This window comes from Tinamus guttatus, unplaced genomic scaffold, assembly GCF_059628265.1.
Source record: "Tinamus guttatus ecotype Peru unplaced genomic scaffold, ASM5962826v1 Tinamus_guttatus_pri_ptg000225l, whole genome shotgun sequence".
NCBI classification, from domain to species: Eukaryota; Metazoa; Chordata; class Aves; order Tinamiformes; family Tinamidae; genus Tinamus; species Tinamus guttatus.
The window spans coordinates 241799-261871 of NW_028288759.1; the positions used below are offsets into that span (position 1 = coordinate 241799).

The window sequence follows — 20073 nt, forward strand, 5'->3', positions numbered from 1 at the left end:
TTTAAGGGAATTAGTGCTAAAATAAAAACTACTTTAAAAGAAAATGACCTTAAATCAATTGTATTAATACAAAGGCTTCAGTTTGTTCAATCCTTCCGTCTAAGGGCAAAGTTTATTTGAAACCAATGGTAACAGATCTGTAAAAGTATGTAAAATAAATATTTTCACCCAGTGTATATTGTCATAATGCAACTAAAGTCAGTGGATTACAGTCATTTGGAAACCTAACTGCTACAAATATCTGGTATATCTAAACTACCAAATTACTTAATAACAAAATGATATTTCTGAGGTGTATTTTTCAAGAACTGTGCCTGTTTTGCTGTCTAGACTTGATGCTGGAATAATTTGACCCTAATGTGCCAATTACTTAGATGAGTATTATTGGGATTAGTGATGTTTAAACACTGGCAGTAAAAGGGCTTCATGTACCTAGTGAATTCTCTGTCAAGAGTGCAGCCTAAGAGAGTGTTCATCCCTAGAAACGTGTTAAAAATGATACTTACGATTTGACTTTCTCAGTTTTTTCTTCTCATTTTCTTTAATCTGTTTTGGATTTGTGATGGGCTCAAAACTTGGTTCTATGGAATAAAACACATTAAAACACATCAGAGAAACGGGACATATATTTAAATAACTAGGTTAAATTGCTGACATTCATAGTTACAGAGTGGTTTGAGAGGTATTTCTGTACAGGCTTGTTTTAGAAGTTCTCTTTCTTTGGCTCCCCCAACTTCCCAGTTTCTTTTTAAGTGTTTTCTTTGTGCTTCCCTATCAGGTAATTGGACTCTTAAAATTTAATTAACTATTAATTAAATATTTGCCTGTTTTCTCTCAAGATATTGGGAATCGTCACTAGCAATTTATGAGTGTTTCATGATCTTTATAATTAGTTCATTATCTATTAACAAATGTTAGTAAAATACCTGATTGGCCAAAAAAAAAAAAAAAAAAAGGTGTTCTGGAGCTATTGTATTGACTGCTGCTTATTGGAAACCAATAATTCCTTTCCAACCTCAACCATCCTATGATTCTGTGATTCTTCTGATTTCTAAGCTGTTCTGTGGTGATTGATGTGAAGAACCAAAGCATAATTGTTTTCTCCCATACTTCCTTCCTCGTATATTTTTCTTCTCTGCCTTTGGGATTCGGGATTTGCTTTTAGAGCGGCTCCTCTCCGTGCCCCTCGCGAAGGCTGTGTCCGTGCTCTCCCTGTCTGCTGGGGCCGGGAAGGCCCAGGCGCCCTCCGGAGCAGACCCGGTGCGTCCACGCTGCGCAGCCTTGGCGAGGGGAGTGTTTCCTCGGCCCTGCCTCGTTCTTTGTTAGTTTTATAGTGTGTGTGGTTCCTCAGTTCTCTGCGCCAAAAATAACGCAGCCCACAGCAATGCTATTCCTGAAACGCGAAGCTGAAGGCGTATGTGGTTTGCCGGTGGGCACGGCGCGAAGACATGTGAGGACACTCCGCGTGCTGGAACAACGCGGGGCTGCCCCGGGCGGCAGGAGCGACCTTGGCTTCGTCTCCATCCGTGCTGTCTCTCGGGAGCAGACAACCGCTCCGCCTGCCTCCTCTCCTGTGGAGGCAGCGGCCTGGCTACCTCAGGGAGGAGGAGTTAGGGTCGGAGCAAACAGAGCAGCCGTAGACAGCAGGGTGGAGGTACCAAAGGCTTCAGGATGAAGCTGGTTTGAAGACCATTATCTGGAAAAGAATTGATATACTATATTGAAGAATTTGTGTAGGTGTCAAAGTGAAATATTGCTCATAGTCTAGCTCATCAGTGACAACGCTGCCTGACAAGGCTCGTGATGTAAGAAAACGTGTTCTTTTTCATAAATGGGTTTGGAGGTTCACATCTTTTATATGGGGATAGTCCAGTACTCAGTCCTTAAATGTACATAACCATTTTTCCTTAAATGCAGGTAACCATCCCATAATTATTCTGTGGGCTCGCTTTTGTTATGTTCTAATATGTTGCAAGTTAGAGCTAAGTCAAGCCTCCAACAAGAAACGAGCATACGGCAGCCTCTGTCAGTCCTTTTTTAGCTTTGCACTGATTGACATTAATCAGCACTGATGAGATAGTATCACAGAAAAGAATTACTCATTATTAAAGATTTCTGTAAAATGGGATTTTCTGGTCCCACAGATGAGGTGTAGTCATTGGCAGTTGTAGATTGAGTGTGTGACCTTCTTGATTTGACAGTTGGTGCTGAAAGAAGGATTATTTCTCCAAATATCACTCTGTGGAGTTTACCAAGGCAATCTCTGAGACTGTTTAAAGTTATGGGCCTCTCCCATCCATAAATCTGCTTTGCTGCCTGAGTTCTGATGCTGTTCTGTTTCCAGGCTGTGCACTTTAACAGAAAACAATTTCCAGAAGCACTGATTACAGCAAAGATGAGAATGAGCAATTTTGAGCAGGTAGAGAATAATCATGAGAGTATAAATACCAAAATGAGTAATTTGAGCAGGTAGAGAATAATCACAAAAGCATATAAATAGGAATATGTAACACAGTGGTAAGAGAAAACCTGAAAATTAAGATAGTGTCTTATAAATCAGAATATCTGCTTGACTTACAGTATTCCTTCTTTGAAGCTCAGAAACTTGTTAGACAAATCCATCACTATTTTTAGTATCTCTGATGAAAATGTAAATCTCCCTAGTATTTTTCTTGTTGCAACTAAATAGACATGCATAAATGAAAATAGTAAGCTGTAAGAATGATTAGGAAAGCAGATTACTCTTGGATTTTAACTAGATAATCCTGCTGTTTGACTTTTCATGAGCACAATTGTTGTAGCACCTGGTATTTCTTCGACTGCAGTGGTGGTTTAGATGGATAAGAAGTGACAGAGCATAAAAATGCAAGCCACTCCTTTCAAAATACCTGTCTCTCTGTTACTGTGGAGTAGGCTTATCTGGAAACAGTTGTTTGAAGTGAAGCATGTTCTTGTAATTTGGAAGAGCAGGATGCAGTGGCTACCATAGTTTATTTCTAAGCAGTGTTACTGGCTCCTTTTCCCCATCTTTACCTCACCCTTCACATCTGCTTTAAATATGACTATGGGAAGCAAATGGTCTTATTAAAAGCAACTCTTCAAAATCAAGAGTCAAAATCAAACCAGGGTCATTTGTATTATCGCAGAACAGATAAACCCTGGAGGAAATGCTAAGAAAAGCTTGTGTTTTAGCAATGAGAAAAAGATGGGAAAGGACATTACAGCAAACCCCTTCTGTGCTGTACGGTGTAATGTGAGTTCCCAACGAGAGGGGGGTAAGCGAAAACGTGGAATACAGGGGCCCGCAGTGCAAAGCCGAGTATCTGCCTCCCCAGCTGGCCGCTAGCTGCTTCTAGTGACAGCAAAGTGTGTGCTTATAACCATTCACCTGGGACAGAAAATTGAATTCAAGTTGTACTGGACTGGCTTAACCATAGGTACAGAAAGCTGCGGATACAGCACCAAGCTATGACAATATGGAAAACACACAGATTTAAATACCTCCACATGTGTTTTCTGTTATAGTCAAGAGTAAGGCGCTTTTTGTCTAGCTCTATTAAATCAATCTCTTTTCTTCCTTTTCTTTTACCATCTCCTCCCTTTTCCCCCAATAAACTTCTCAAAAATTGTATTATCTTAGTTGCTTCCTTTAGCCAGAAAAACATTTTTTTTTTCTGTTTTCACAGAACTACTTTTACATTGAATCAAGAGAATACACCACATCTGGAATGTTAAAGCTTCTAATTTCTTAGTTCACAAGCCGTCTCAGGGCGAAGAAAAGTGGTTTATTTGCTTCTTCGAGATTTCTTTGAATAGTTTGGTTAAAAAACTTGATATTCATAGAACAAATTTTATTCCAGAGCAATTGAAAACTAATAATGTGACTTTCTGAAAACAAAATACCTGCTAAAAGCGTTATTTCAGTCATTTATAAAATCTCTGCAATGTGTGTCCGTAACTGTCAGCTACAAGCATGGACATGAATTGCAAAGAAATATGATTGCAAATGCCAAAATGCTGGACTTGATATATATATATATTTTTATCCTGATGGCTTTGTTAAGTGTTAAGTGGCCCTTTTTAGGTCCATCAGCATTTGCATTGTAACTGGTGTACATAGTTTTGCTTGTAAATTGATACTTAGACTGTTCAACATATTTATAAAGATTATTACCTGTTTTCCCACCAAGACCTTTCCTTGAGATAGACCATTTCTATAAGAGTTTTATTTAACAATATTTATTGAAGTAGTCAATGGAAGACATCATAAGATGTCTAAATATTTTGAGCAATGTTGTTTGTGTCCTGTTAGGAATTATTATTCCTCCAACTTGATGAGACAGCAGGTTTGGTACCAAGTGATAAAGCACGATGTTACCCGAATTGTGGGGTCTGCTTCTTAGTACTGGCCGACACAGGGCTAGTTCAGGGCAGAACACTGTTCACTGAGGAGCCGTTGGAGATTTTGCTCTTATTGCCATGTTTTTTCATGCTTCAAGCAGAGCGACAAGGCTGTGGGCAGCTGGGCCGCCCTGTGCCCATGGGGGCGTCCTCGAGGCTGGGCCCGGAGCGCTCTGGCTCCCGGGTGCCTGAGCTTCCCGGGCGTCTGCTTGGATCAGGAGTACGAACGCTGCACACCTCCTTCCTGCAGCTTTGGCAAAAACGGGATTGATGCTCCGATATTCTAACAACTGCTGTGTGATGAATTTTTCCTATCTAAATTGACTGCGCAGTTGCAGTAGGATAACTCCTCTCCTAAGAACTCTCTTTTATGATATTGCCAGTCTTGCCTTTTTTTTTATCCTGAGTGCATGTTCTTCAATGGTCCAGTAGTTGAAGTCATCTCTGGGCAGGAGAGGAGCATTAATGTGCCTGGTAAATAAAATGATTCACACTAGCAGTGCAAACACGTGGCTCTTGGGAACAGCCGTATCGCCAGATGTTCGCTGCCGAGTGCAAACTCCTTTAAACTCTTTATGTGTTACTATAACAATTGTCATTTACCAATGTTTAATACCTTGCACGGATAATAAATGCAAGCACAAACGCCAGTATAAATCTTGGGAAGGAAACTTTTTGGACTTTTGAACACAGTCTCTACTTTCATTTTAAAGAATATTCTCATATATTTCATGCTTCCGCTCCTTTCTGCTAGGTTGTGTAGTTTGGCACACAAAAATATACGTATAAAAACGTGTAACAAGTTATCTTAATTTATAATTATTAAATCAATTTGCTTTTGATGTCACAAGCAGCATTACTTTTCACTGAATTCATAACATCTTTTATAATATATGAAAGTGAAATTCTTAGCTTGTGTTTGTCTTCTTAGCTGTAAATAAATGTTTTCTTATCGTAAGCAAAAGACAGAAATGACTGGGACATGGCCAATTAACAGGTTATTATCTGGTCCAAAGCGCTTATCAAGGCCTTCTCTGCAGTCACTGAGGAGAGCACCACTCCACTTTGTACTGTCTATTCCAGCCTGTAGTTTCATATTCCCATTCATATAAACATCATCACCAAAACTCGCAGCCCTGCCCTGATGGCTTTTCCAGCTCTTGTAATGTTTCCTAGCTGGTAAATTAGGTGAGAGTTTGTGTTACAGGGTGATGATTTTAAAATGGTCCAACTGAAACTAATCTGACCAAAAGAAGTTATTCTTACTTTTAACTAAGGTAAGGATGGAAATCAAGCTAGGTAGAAAACTGGAAAACTGAGCCATGAATGTGTGCATTTTTTAAGCATGGTTTGAATAATGCTTCAGCATTTGAGCTGCATACTTATTTCATCTGCAAGGCATCAGCCAGGATGTTAAATTCTGAGTCATTTATTGTTTGTCTGTCTCTTTGATATATTCACAGATAAATGCTGGATGAAACTGGGTCGCTGCAAATACACAAGCAATTTTACATGTGTGGTGCCACTGGGTGTGGATCAGTGCTCATGTTTGCTGGCAGTGCTCAGTGCACGTGTCCGTGCATTACCAGTAATAACACACCTGTTTAGGCCAGAAACTGCATACGGGATTCCAGCCTGTTTTTGAATCAGTTCCTGCTTCGGAAGATGGAAGTAGTTCTGAAAGGGAGGTTTTTTGTAATTAAGGATTGAGGAGCTCAGCACCTTTACTGCTTGCTTGGCCATGGTCCTATGGGGGAATTAAGATTACCCAATCTTAACTGTATAGTGGAGTTCTATGAATACAAATTTAAATTACTGAAACGAGGGACTAATTGACTTAAAACTTTATTTATTTTATTTTATTTTTTTTACAGAAATGACTCAGATGGTTAATATTATAGGAAACTGCATGGTGGCTCGGGTATCTAAAGCCCAAACAAACAAGTTACCCCCTAGCTTTGCTTCAACAGCTGCAGAGACATCAAGCAGAACTGAGTTTAATTGAATGACGGGATCTCACTGTTCTACACTCCAGTTTACACTGTTATTTCTTTTTTTTATTATTAACAGCACACAAAATTGAATTCTGTACTGTGCAAATGCTGTTTTTCTAGACTGTTACGGGGAGAGGAAGATAAAATTTCAAAAAGGTCTACCTAGTATCTACCTAAAAGTAGATACTATATCTACCTATAAGTATCCACCTAGCTGCATTGCCTGTGTATATGTTCCAAATGAACATTGCAGATACCAGTATCACAGGGAAGAGAAAATTCATCATTTTGCTATAATTGACCTTCTCCATGCCCCCCCATTTGGAATTCTGGACTACAAAACCTGCCAAAATGTAGATCCCAAGCCAGCGTTTCATTGCATGGGCAGCAGCTCTGCTAAGGCCAGCGTGTCAGCGGGGATGTGTCGCGCTGTGCAGCGCGGTGGCAGCTCTGTGTCCTCGTACCTGTCTACTCGGGAGGGGACACGGGGCCGTGGAAGCGCGGGGCAGACGTGCTCTGCTTTCGTTGTCTCGCTCTCGGTGTATTTAATCTAAAATGAAAACTTCAGTAATCCTATGCATACCAAAAAGGCAAACAAGACCCCCTTATCGTTGGGATCCTCCCTGCATGTGACCTCTGCAGTCCTCTGTGCTGCCATGTCCCCACTGGAAATGATTCTGCTCTCGCTCTGAGAGTCATCATTTGCTCCCAGATCGGCTTTCCGTTTCTGACAAGCAGGGAATATGTGTTTCAAGTACTTAGTTGAAACAGGTATTATCTGTGTTTTGTGTAAGTAACTTGGTGCATCAGTGGTGCTTCTGGAGGGAAGGCAGCCCATGCCTCTGGGCTGAGACTTGTTTCAGGTGAGATGCCTTGAGATACAGCTGCAAGCACAGATCTTCTCCGCAAGGTAGAGACCTGAGACAAGATAGGACCTGAAATTGGGGCCTTGATATTTGAAGTTCTTGTGCTATGTAACAACACATCCTGATGTGTTAAAAAATTGCAGCCCTCTCTCCCATTTTCACTATGACCAAGTGTCAAAATCTTTGCAAATCTTAAAAAAAAAAAAAAAAAAGTTTTAAATGAAGTGTATGGATCTTCTGTAAAACTTTTGTCATACCTTGAATCTAAAGCTAAGTGCATCATTTCTTACTATATTTCCATGGCCTCAGATACCAGAGCTAGGAACACAGTATAAAACTCAGATTTTTGGCCGCTTTCCTCACATTTTATATATTATTCCTTAAGGTCTATCCCTGAATCTAGGACATTTTATATACCTGTACGTAACATTTAAAATTAATAACAGTCTTTCAGTTAAGTTTAATGGCATGTGTTTTATTTTATAAGGTCTCAATTATGAGATGAGTTTTGCCTATAAGAAAATGTGAAGATACCTGGTTTTCTCAGGCAGAGTTGCTGAGCAGACAGAGAGCTGCTGCCAGCAGACTGCTGCCTCCCTTCGTGTGGTGGAGGGTGGAGGCATCTAGCATAGAAAAGATAATTGAACCGACCAAGATTGCAGTGTTTGCCCCTAAAATTAGCATCTACCTACACTTGTCACACTGTGGCATTTTATAAAGCAGCTATTTCCTATGTGTGTTTTACTTTAGCCTTTTATGGAAGAGCTTGCTGTAGACTTTTTTCAGTATGTTCCTTCTGATGAGTCTAGGTGACTGCAAACGCAACTTCTTAAGAATCAAGAAAGCTGAGATTATTATTTTTCTAATACTCTTGTTAACTTTCGTCTTTAATAACCTTCCTTCCTTTGCTGGCTTTGTCTTTGAGGCCACAACACGGATGTGTCCATGGGAACCAACTGCTGCGTCTTGCTCAGTAGACCACAGTTGTCTTCAGTGAGACTGTTTGGGGGCAGATTTAGCTGCAGATTTGGCTTTAGCTCCTTGTTGTGGCCATAAATATTAAGGTCTTTGGGGCAGGGTTTAGCTTTGTGTCTTGTCTTGCACAGCACCAAGCAGAAGAAGGCAAAAGGTTCCCCAGCTGATTCTGTGCAAGTGCCAGCTGCTTCTGTGTCTGTGTTTTGCTCACATGGTGATCCCAACCTTAGACCTACTTCCTGCACACCCTTTGGATCAAAACAGACCCTTTTTCTTGAGCTTTAAGGTGTGTTAAGTGCAAAACCTATAGGCATGCTGATGGCTGGATAGTTTGAGGAGAAATCCTGGAAGATTTAAGTCTGAATTGCTCATGTGCCAATAGAGGGTACTGCTCCAAAAACATCATTTTGTACAGTGGACAGGCCGTGGGATTAGAGGTGCATTAGGACATTTCTGTGGCCCAGCTTCGCTCAGCAGAGGGAAGTCCAGTTGCCCCTCAGCTGTGGCGTGAACTATAGGGGTTTCTGCAGTTCATTCCTGGGAAGGAGAGACGTCCTTCCGAACCCCTCCGTCGTCCTTCCCCACCTCTGCAATGTAGCTAATGTGCCTGGTGCTTGGGTTTGCTTGCTGCTGCTTGGGTGCATGTCTGCACCTCTGGCTTAAATACTGACCTTTTTGGCTGTCCTTACAGAGATGCTCCAGGTTTTAGGGTGAGTAATTAGAACAAGGTATTTACACTTTTTGCTGCTAAATGTAAAGAACAGACTTGACTTGTGTATCAGTCCAAAATAAGTTCATTATTGTTTCGTATTTTTCTGATAACGCATTTTGTGTACTAAATATATATGTACACACGCACACGTGCAAACAGATGCGTGTCTGCAGATCGGTTATTATTATAATCTGCTGTTTGCCTCCAAAACTTTGCTTTTGTGAGCAGCCGGGTGTGCAGATATTAGCTGTGTGCCCATGTGCATTTGCCTGAGTCCTGTGGTCCCAAGGTCAGCACCGTTACACTGGGTGGCGTGAAATGCTGAGGTGGCTCCTAAGGGTGGTAATGAGCAACCTCCGTGTTAAAGATTCTTGTCCTTTGCTTTCCAAGGAGTGTTGCAATAACTGAAAACATACTTCAGTGGGCTCTTAAGAGTTGATTACAAAAACTGTAATTTTGCTAGATTCTTCTAAGCTAATCTTAAGGAGGTTTATGCTGTTTATGCTGCCAGTTTATAAATGGAGAAAATACTGAGCTATAAATACTGTACTATTGAGCAGCACTTTTAAGATTCCTCAGTAGCTTCTGTGTTCTGCAGAGAGGCAACCTCATTTGGCTGGATTTGGAATTTAACATGCAGATTATCTGGCCAAACCTCTTCTTTTCATCAGACAGAGCCTCATTTTATATAGTAGGGATTAGCACGGTAACATTATATTTGAAACTGTTGTTTCGGCCTCCTAGCCGATCAGAGCTGGTTTGGTGATTTAGGGGATTTTGCGATGTCTCCATGCCATGTTCTCTCCCATTTGAACGCATATTTGCTTTACCTTTCCTGGCTGGCTACGTAGTACCAGCGTAGGGATTATATTGCACTTCCCAGTCTGTGGCTGTGGAGGACTGGGCAAGAGCGTAGCAGACCAGCACTGCTGCAGCTCCCTGTCTCCTCGGTAAGGCTAATCAGCTTTTGTTGGAAACAGCAGTCAGGGGTGGCTTTAGCTCTCTTCTCTGTTTCTTAACTTCTTGGTGCCAGCTGCTTCAGTGCGTGCAGCACTAGGAATTGCCAACGCTGCCTGGATTAATAATGTCACTGCTGCACAAAGACGTTTCCCCCACCCCTTTAATGAGTCTGATGGGGTAATAAGGAGTTCCGACATCCAGCTTTGTGCTTTCTGTCTCAGACCTAGAGGGGTTTTTGTTTTGTTTTTGTTTTTGCATTTGCAGACTCTCCCTTTGTGACAGATATCATGTTTCTTTCTTAAAGAACCATCATCTTTTGGGGTTCAAATCCTGTGCCTTAATAGCTGCTTAGTTTATCTGCTGTCTTTCTGGCTGAAAAGGAGCAGATAGAATTTTATTCAAATCCTGCCAGTGTTGTGTTGTGGTCTGTGTGACCATCTACTCCAACTATACTTCACAGTTTTAATGTAAGAGAAAATTCTTGTTTGATTGCGTTTTTCTTTTTTGTTTTCTTTTTCGACTTTCCTAAGAGCAGTTCAGTTCTTCTAAGTAAAACCATTCTCTTTAAGTGGATGTGCTATCCAATGAAAGCTGATACTCCTTCTATTGCAAAAATGGAAAACACAGCCCTGGATCTCCAGATTGCACAGTCTGACATTGACGAAGTATTCTTCAAAGAGCCACTGGGGATTTATTGTTCCCCATTTACAACTGGAAAAAATGAGACAGAATGTTTAGCCGGTGACAGGTCTTTCACTCTGATTTCAAATGTGACTGGATTTGGGAAATGGGAGATTCTGAGCTTTGTGCTCCTCTCTCATGTGCCCACTGCCACAGTTGAAATAGTTTCATTAAACCTTTTAGCTGATAGTTGGTTTAAACCTTCTTATTTTGTGTTATCTGCCCATCTGTTAAGAGAGATGAAGGAGAAATATAGTCCAACACATACCTTCCATTCAGGAATTGTAATGGACAGTGTGCAGCTACGAGTGGTGCAATGCAAATATAGGGGCTCTTCAGCAGTATGTGTGGAAGATAATGTTGCTGGGTAAAGACTCAACTTCTGTTCTCAGCACTACCCCAACCTGAAGTGTAATTGTAAAGAAATCACTTCCTTGCTCAATGCCTCAGAGAAGAAGGTGATAGTAGGTCATATCTGAAGTATTCTGAAGTATTTATTAAAAAAAGAAAGAAAAAAAACAGACTTGCAGAAATAGCAGAAGACAAAAATGCCCTGGATCTGACAGGGAAGTAATTAGCCCAAAGTTAAAATTTGCTTAAGAAAGCAAACACTGACAAAAGTAGTTTGCAGTAAGCTCTTTAAAGAGCTAGTCGTGTGCATTTTCATATACGTATGCACAAGCATACACATACCTGTATAGAACATACGTAACCTGAGTAACAAAGTGTAACACAGTTTATATGAGGGTATAAACATTTGAGTGTTTCTCCATTTGGGGCAGTTTAGCTCTTAAAGCTCAGCAAACGTTTGAGTTTACCAACAGTCTGCACTTGCACTGTGTCTGGAAGTGAAGTGGTGGGTTGGAGTCGGTGCCTGTTTCACCCTCCTTTGAGTCTGGAGATCTTAGAAAGCTTCTCTAGTGTTTAATGTTACTTGGACTGATTCTCGTATGAGTTTTGGGCTCTACAGCGGCAGAGAGATGAGGTGAGGCGGCTGAGGTCTCCTGGCATGGCACAGAGCTCACGTGCCTGTCACCTCTGGCATCCCTCGTCCCTGGATCGCTGTGACAAGCCAGCGTAAGATGTGTATGTTGTAGCTTGGATCCCAGACTTGCACAGAATTGTGTCTTTTATTAATTTATTTTTATTGTTGCTGATTATTTTCTTATGCAGTGGTAGCATGCACAAGTCAAGCAGGCTTTGACCACATTGTGGGAGGTATTTTAAGATCATTCAGTAAATCGCAGCACCTCCTTGTCAGAGTTTATACCCCAGAACTCCAAGAACCTGCAAATGTGCTGCACTTACTTAAACACCTTTGATACTATGCTGCAATTTATGAGTGCCATGTGTTGTTCTGATTGTTGTAGGATTTACAGACTAATATAAACTAATATTTACTTCTGATGGAGCAGAAATTTACTGTATGATGTATACAGTTAATTTCCTGTAGAGAAAGACAAAAAACCCCATGTGAACAGGGTATACTAGTCCTTAGCAAATGCTTGAGAGAGAATACAGGACTGGAAAGGCATTTATGCACCGAAAATGATAACAAGGTTAAAAGAAATTGTCCCCAAAAGGAAAGGATGATTCAGAAAATAAGGAATGAGGAGCAAATGCACATGCTCTTGTGGAGCTAACTGGAATAATTTACCAAGTTTTTGCCCTTCAGCCAGAGATTACTGCCTCTGCAGCTGAGGTCCCCCACCACGTTATGTGTGCACAGCACAACCTTTCAGCCAAAGGCAGCTGGCTTGCTAAAATCTCCTCCTGAAGTGATTTTTAAGAGTTGGTAGTTAATCTCGGATGAATTAGCCTGTTCTGGATTTTATGTGGGAATGGTTGTGAGTGTCTGTTACAGCTCCGTGGTGGGAACAGTGGCCTACAACTGCTGGTACAACTGACAGAAACAGTGTTCATTCCTCCGGGCCTCCCTGAAAAACGCACCTGCTTCGCGCTGGACAACTCCATCTTGCTGGTGTTTTGCCAGATTACTGTCCCTTTCAAATAAGTTTTCTCTCAAGTTTGTTCCTAATAAGATAGTTTTGGTTGCAGTCTCCAAAACAAAAGCATCATCATTGCGAGAATCCGTGATCAAGCATGGAAGGGGGGATACTGTAGCCGCCAGCTTTGTCTTAAAGCTGGCAAATGACCAGGCTGGGAGACTGGTGAACACAGGGAGAAAGGAAAGAAAGGAGGGAATCTGCATATATAGAAAAATATATGCACAAAAGTGATATTTCTGATTGATCTGCCTCAGGACCCCCTCCGTTCTCTTGTCTGCTGTTCACATGCGATCGCTGCTCGCTCTCCCTCCCCTGTGCACAGTGACTCACAGATCTGTTCTTGGAATTCAGCTAAAAAAATTGCTGGAGTGTAGTGATCCTGAAACAGGAGGGGCTTTTTGTGAGGGACGATCATTTTCTATTGTTTATTCCAAGTTAATATTTTGTTTGGGTCTAGAAATAACAAATTATACTGGGTAAAGGCCAACATTTCGCAACCCAGTCTCTTGTATATACACAGTTTAGGCTCCTTGTGCTTTGTTCTCACCAGTGCAGTTCATCATTGCGTGTTGGTTGTGGTTACTTGAAGAGAAGGCAGAAACCACCTGGTACTGAAATCCCAACCATATCTGTTGGGATTTCAGACATGATGCATGAATTTCACATTTTTTCATAAACATGTTATGAATGTTTCTAGTACAATCCCAGGCTCATTCCATTGCATATATTCTCTAGCAACTATTACAGAATTACAAGTTGCAGTGAGTTTAAAAAAGTTCCTTTGGAGGAAAAATGAGGGTGGAAATTTAGCATAGACAAGCCCAAGCAGTAATAATTAGTTGGTGGATCAGAAGATTTTTTTGTAGAGAATTACTGTGCTGTACTGTACTGATACTTCCATAAGTATGTACACTAATAACTTCACAGGAGAAATAAGGAAGATTTGGTGTAAAGGGAGTAATTGTAAAAATCCTTTAGATTTAAAAATTTAAAAATAATGTAAAATTTACAATGTAAGCAATTTAAAATCATCTGAAAATGGTGCATTTATTTGTTGCCATATTATGTATTTCAACACTGACACTTAAAGACTTTTGTGCTTTGTGTGCAGGTATATGTCTCGAGTCCATGGTATGCATCCAAAAGAAACCACCCGTCAGCTGAGTTTAGCAGTCAAGGATGGTCTTATTGTTGAAACCCTGACGGTGGGGTGTAAAGGGTCAAAAGCTGGTATTGAGCAAGAAGGATATTGGTTGCCAGGAGATGAGATTGTGAGTATAAAATCTTTGAGAAAATAAATCACATTTTCTGATATCTTGGCATGAAACTTGTTTTAGTTTCTCTTTAAAGTTATTTATAGATGCTGTGTTGGTGCTTGTGAAGAAGGAAATAACGCATTCATAAACCTTTTTAACTCTTTCTATTCCGTAGAAGTTCTGTCTTCTAGAAGTCTGAGTTTTCTTCTATGAATTGTTGGGAATGCCCTTTCCTCAGTCATCCTTCACTTTTATGTACCATCATCTTTCCTACAGCTGTATAAGGAGATAATAAATACAATGTTATTGGTATTACTTGAAATCCTCAGGCATCCTCAAAGGAATGTATCTCCTAAAAAAAAAAATAAGAGAAGAATTATTGATTAGTCTTTCCTTAATCTGAATTTGGAGGAGAAGAAATTAATGCCTTTCAAGAAGTTGTTCTTTCTGTTACATTAAACACACAAGAAAAGATGTGTTTTACAGATGTCTAGGAACATCAGGGCCCTCGATTAGGAAGAATTTTGTTAGTGAATTAGTTAGAATCATCCAGATATTGTTTCACTGGATGTAAAAAGTAAATATTTAAATCTAGTTGAACAGGTTGCAAATTATGTGCGGGGAAGAAAAACATTCTCGCTCTGTGCCTCCATAGCCGAGCTAACTGCAAATGCCTATTTTCCCAATAGGCCAGGGAAAATATTGTGTAACAATTTTGCTGTGCTCAGAAGTTCGATCTGTGTGTTTCCAAGACCACATTTTCCTAATAAAAGAGTGTTTGCCAAAAGCTTTAAAGTACTTGTATAGGAATTGATGTTCTGGAGTATAAGTTACATTAAGTATTGGTAAAATGGACAGTGTTGTCTCAGATACAGATCACAGTTTAAACTTTAAAGGAAAAAATAGAGGAAATTAAATTCTATATAAAAGAGAAATACTCATTGCATTACTGTACCATTGATAAGATGGTGAAAGTGAAACAGAGTAGATAATTTTGTTTTAAGTGAGAGAAATAAAAAGTAGAAACAACTAGGATCCAAAATAGAAAGCATTTTGTTTCAAATTATGCCAGTATACTAATTTTAAATATTGGAATATGTATTAAATATATCTTATGTCACTGTTAAGGTTCTCACTCTAAATTTTGTTAGAAATCCTCAGGGGAACCTTTAAAGGCTATATAATTCTATTTTTACTATTCTCCCTGGGACTAAATGTTTAGAAATCACAGCTTAGCTCTTTTTAGGTATTTCTCGTGACTCTTCTAGTCTGTTTAAAGAGGTGATGCTAAGTGTGTAGACTGAACATGACATGAAGTCTGAGATCCCTAGTTATCTCAAGTACGCAGTATGTTTATTTTCTCTGTCAGCATGAGAAAAAAAGGAAAACAAATCCCAATGCTTCACTGTAGACATTTCTTAATGGGCCAGGGTGTAAATTCCCAGTAAGTCATTAGAAATAAGTCATGCATTTATCTCAGAATAATATGAATTGGGTTTGGCTTGAAGGCATTACCCAAGTCACATCATGAATAACCCTTTGGTCAGATGTAGCCACCGTATTTATAGCACAGCTGCTGAGCCCTGAAGGGCTCTGCTGTGTCCACGTGTCCAGTGGGCAGCTCATGTGCTGAGGCCACCACTCGACGTGGCAGCTTTGTGCATAGATAGGAAGCAGGTCCTGATCCAAGACATGTTTCAAACGTACAGTGCCTCCAACTTCTTGTTCCTCACACTGAATCAAGATGCTGCAGATGCAGGAAGCAAAAGACAAAGTTTTGGTATAAACTCTTTTTGTTGTTCTTATTTATTCAAACAAATTACGAAGTATCTTGTGGTCACTCAACATCAGATCAAGAATTTTCCATCCTCCAGCAATTGATGCAAAACTGGACAGCTTGGTATGTTCTCTGCATTGACTGCACTGAATAGTTTTATAGATGCTCTGTCTGCACTTATACAAGATGAAATTTATAATTCAATGTAATCCAGATCTGCTCCAGACCTGGTACTAATGACTGTTAAACCATGAGCTCAAGTTACATTTCAGTGACAAATACCAGGAGTCTTTTGGGAGATCCACATGTATGAGATAGAAGTACAGAAGGACAAAATAGGACTATTAATTTTAGAGCAATGATTTCAGACTCATCAAACAGCGCTTCCAGACAGACCCTTGACCCACTGGCCCAGTTCAGTTTGACTGATGCCATGGGAGCTTAGAAAGCCCCAAACCGGTCAGTGACAGGCTGGGGAAGTGATCCACAAGCTACTGATAGCAGTTCAAAAATACCCTCTCACCTAAGCTGGCTTTGAGGTATCCCACTGGAAGTCAGTAAGGATCAGTTGTCTCAAGGAGTTAACCAAGGGAGACATTGTTTCCCCCCTTTTAACTATGTATTTTAAATCCATGTTGAAGTAAATAAATTACTTGGCTGGGCAGCAGAACTGCTGAGCACCTCTATCTGTTGCTTATATATGAGCCTAACTACAAGCTGTCATAAAGCCTGAAAAAATCCTGATTTTAATGAAGACTGTGGATTGATTGCTAAGTGTTAGCAATAATTAAGGGCCCGCATATTATGAAAATGCTGTTTTATTTGCAAGAGATTGGTTAGATAATCTGGGTGTTTGCTTGTGTGTTTCCAAGCATTTGGCTTATTCAGTAGATTGAACTAGTGAAAGATACCTGCAATTAAAACATAAAAACTCTTTTTTTTGATTAAGTTACTTGCAGCCCTCCCTGGAAAATGTTAAAAATGCTTCATGCCGCTGCTATCCGTTTTCTCAGCATATTGAAGCTGTGTTACAAAAATGGATCAAAGTCTCCTGTCCTTAGAAATGTCATTGAAAAGAACTAATTGAGGTGCAAAGCTGAAATAGTTCGGAGGCATCAGGAAGAGGTACCTCCAACAGGAACAGTTTTTAATAATAATATGTTAGAAAGTACAAGAAATTCTGTGAAGGTGAGTTTTCTGAGAGAGTGGAAGAAAAAGAATGATCTCCTAAAATTACTCTCTCATATGTGTGGGAGAAGTGTTCATATATAAGTTACTAAAACTAATTGAAAATACAGAGTCAGTAGCTGCACATGATACATTCAAACAGATATGTAAAGGTAGGTACCTATACAAGGACTACTTTGCAAATATTAAACCTCCTGGGCTTGTGCAGGTATTCGCTTCGTTTACTCATTTGCCATCTGTACAGATGTTTTGTGAATTTTCAAAATGTGTTCTCGTCTTACAGGCTTTCTCATCTGGTAGATGATTAATGCATTTGACACAAAATAATTGGCAGATGAAAATATTTTCCAATTATTATCCAGGATTTTAGTTAGGAATTTTGAATTTTCACTGTTTGTTGATGCCATTATTATGCAATTCAACAAAATCTCTGCAGCTTTTTGCCTTGCAAGGGAAATGTCAGTCCTGAAATCTGGTAATGGAAGTTTACTCTTTCTTTCTAAAATCTTTATTCCTGTTGCTCAGGATTTGTGGTATTTGGAAGTGTTATTTATTATTAAATAATGGTTCTTTGAGTATAGCAAACATTTTGGGAATCTGTGTTGTTAACAGTGTTTTAAATGCAATTGATAAGTGTAGTTCTTGAAGGTACAACTCTTAGAATTAGCATTTCTCATTTATCTATTTTGTGATTTTTTTTTCTGCAGACAGGGAACACAGAACTATTTTCAGCATGTAATATGCTAATTCTTCTCGTCATGATTAGAGTCATAAGACTGCACTGACCCAGAGAGAGGCATTATGAATGTGTAATTTCAATTTACATGTCTTCATAAAGCCAAGCAATATTGTGTTCATCCAAAAGGAAGAGGTATTAGGAACAGAGGTTTATTGTTTGCATCTGAATGCAAGATATCTCATAGCACTCCTGGGTCTAGAGTTGGTTCATAGTGGCTAGATTCTCCGGGGGGATGTGAAGAGCCAGGCTGCATGCTTAGCTGAGACACTGTGAGCTATTTCTTCACTGCCAAGCCAGGTAAAAGGGACAATGTTCTTGAGAGGTCACATTTTTATTGGGGGATATTTTCCGATCCTTTAATTGATTGATTATGGAAAGAGGCAGCAACTCTTCTGGCTAGTTAAGTCTGCCTTTGGGCTTTTGTTGCTCTTGTTTTCCTGTGCACTCGATCCTTTCCGTATCTCTAAATTATGTCTCCCCAGTTCTTCCCTTGTAAAGATCTTTTTTAGTTTAGTGGAAGGCACTTTATTTGGAGGGGCAGCTTGCTTGCTTTCAGAAAACAGTAGAAATTGCCTCTGATTTTGCCCAACTCATCAGCGTGTCCAGAACTTTATTACTGGGGATTTTCTCATTCTTTATATTTAGAGAATATTGCAACTTACAGCAAACCATCCCAGGTATTTTCAAGTCTCAAGTCTGGCTAAATAATCAATCTCTTCACTCTTTCTGTTTCCTTTATCATCATTTTAACCTTTGTTGTAACCCACTGCTTACTCTGAGTTTTGAAGGCTGTTTTGTGTTAATCTCGGTGACCTTAGGCCCACGCCTGTAGATTGTTGCGATTTGAAGCATTGCTGCTTCAAACTGGCTAGGATCAATCCATAAAGAAGGAATATTTTGGCTGTTATATGGCCTTTTGTAAATTGCTTTGGATGGAGCAAAGGCTGGATTTCTTACTTGCTATGTGTAATTGCTTTGGTAATTATATTGTTTTTTCCATACCAGGTGAGTACTGGTAGCCAGGAGCTGTGTTTTGAACTGCTTATGTCATCTTGAGTCTTCACAAATATTAGGATATTTCTAAAAATCTTAAAAATGGTCACTCTTAGGTTAGGATCTTTCTGGACATAAAATCCACTTGAAAAAAATAAATAAAAAAAAAATACATAGCTACCAGTTATTACCAGCAGGCTGGGTGCTCCGAACGAATGCAGGTGCTTTTAAAGCATTGCATTCATTTCACTTAGGAGCAGAAGGATAATATGTAACAGCCAGAGCCTTCATCAAAAAATCTCTGCCTGCTAGAGAACACAAAGAGAAAGAACATGTCAAACCAAATACAAACAAATTTTCAGAGAGTTTTACTTTTGTCTTATCCATACATATTGTCTTTAATCTGAAGTTCTGCATGAATTCGCTAATCCAAAGCCAGCTATAACCAAACTGTGATAGGTACTATTTTTTAAATAATGTAGCAAATTGAGGATCTTCCAGACTAGAACTTTCCAGGGGGATTCCTATCTTTGTGAAAATACCAGTGTGCCTGGTGGTTTGCTGACCCAAACAGTTATTTCATGTTCTTTTGAGAGGGAGAAGTTCAGACCAGCACTGATCTCTTACCCCACACCTCAGAAGAAGTGTCAGGATGCTGGGAAGGCCACCCCATGCGCCAGGCTCCCAGAACAGCAGCGCTGGAGGGAACTGGCCTTCTGGAAAGCTTTGAATCTGTCTTTGCTGCCAGTCTTCTAAGATGCCATGTTATGGAGCATATTATGATGACCACCATAGCAATCCATTGTGTGTTAAAAGGAAATCTTTTTTTCCTTACTGGTTATTATCATAAAGTGGACTAGTATAAAATGTTGATTATTACAGAATAAAAAACTAGTGTAACCAGTGTAGTACAGTGCTGTGGATCTTTGTAAAGTCAGAAGAACAGATCTTTTTCATGTCACCAAAAAGACTTTTGTCTCTGAGAAGTGAATTCTGAAATCCCATGTCTTGGCTGAGAAATATTTTATTCTTGCTGCATTAGAGCCAAGACCCTCCTTTGTCTCATGCATTAAGGATATGAGCATAAAGCTCTTTAACCACTTCCATGCACTCTTGAAAATGGCCCCAGTGTCATTCCAGGGGTGTTTCCTTTCTCCAAACAACTATCAAGAACAATTCTCTGTGCTCTTCTTCTGAAATTTTCTCTCCCTATGTGTTCAGGAGTATTTCTTCCCTGCCTTCCATCCCTTCTCTTTTTCCATTCTCCCCAAAAGACCGTCTGCCAGTGCAGAAGTTCACACTGTTTTCAAGATCTTCATACTGCAAAGGTCATACTACGAGAGTCCACCTTACTCCATACCTAAGAGATGATGCCTCTTTTAGTATCTTCACTTGTCTCTCCCAGCTTTGCCAACTTGCCTTCTAAAAATTCAATTAGTTTTTAGTTAATAAATTAACTAAATGCAGTAGTAGTTAATGCCCTGTTCTCTTTCGGTGCTTTCTCTCAGTGTGTTGGAGGTGA

General features: G+C 39.8%; 1 protein-coding gene across 5 annotated transcripts in view; it reads left to right on the forward strand.

Moving 5' to 3' along the window:
- The window catches only part of ZMYND11 (zinc finger MYND-type containing 11), a 97859-nt gene that overhangs the window by 44164 nt on the left and 33622 nt on the right, over window positions 1-20073 (forward strand). For all 5 annotated transcript variants that reach the window (XM_010220144.2, XM_088525175.1, XM_088525177.1 and 2 more), the window contains one exon: window positions 13710-13869. In XM_010220144.2, the coding sequence (XP_010218446.1) occupies window positions 13710-13869 (160 nt within the window). The remainder of the gene's footprint in view (window positions 1-13709; window positions 13870-20073) is intronic.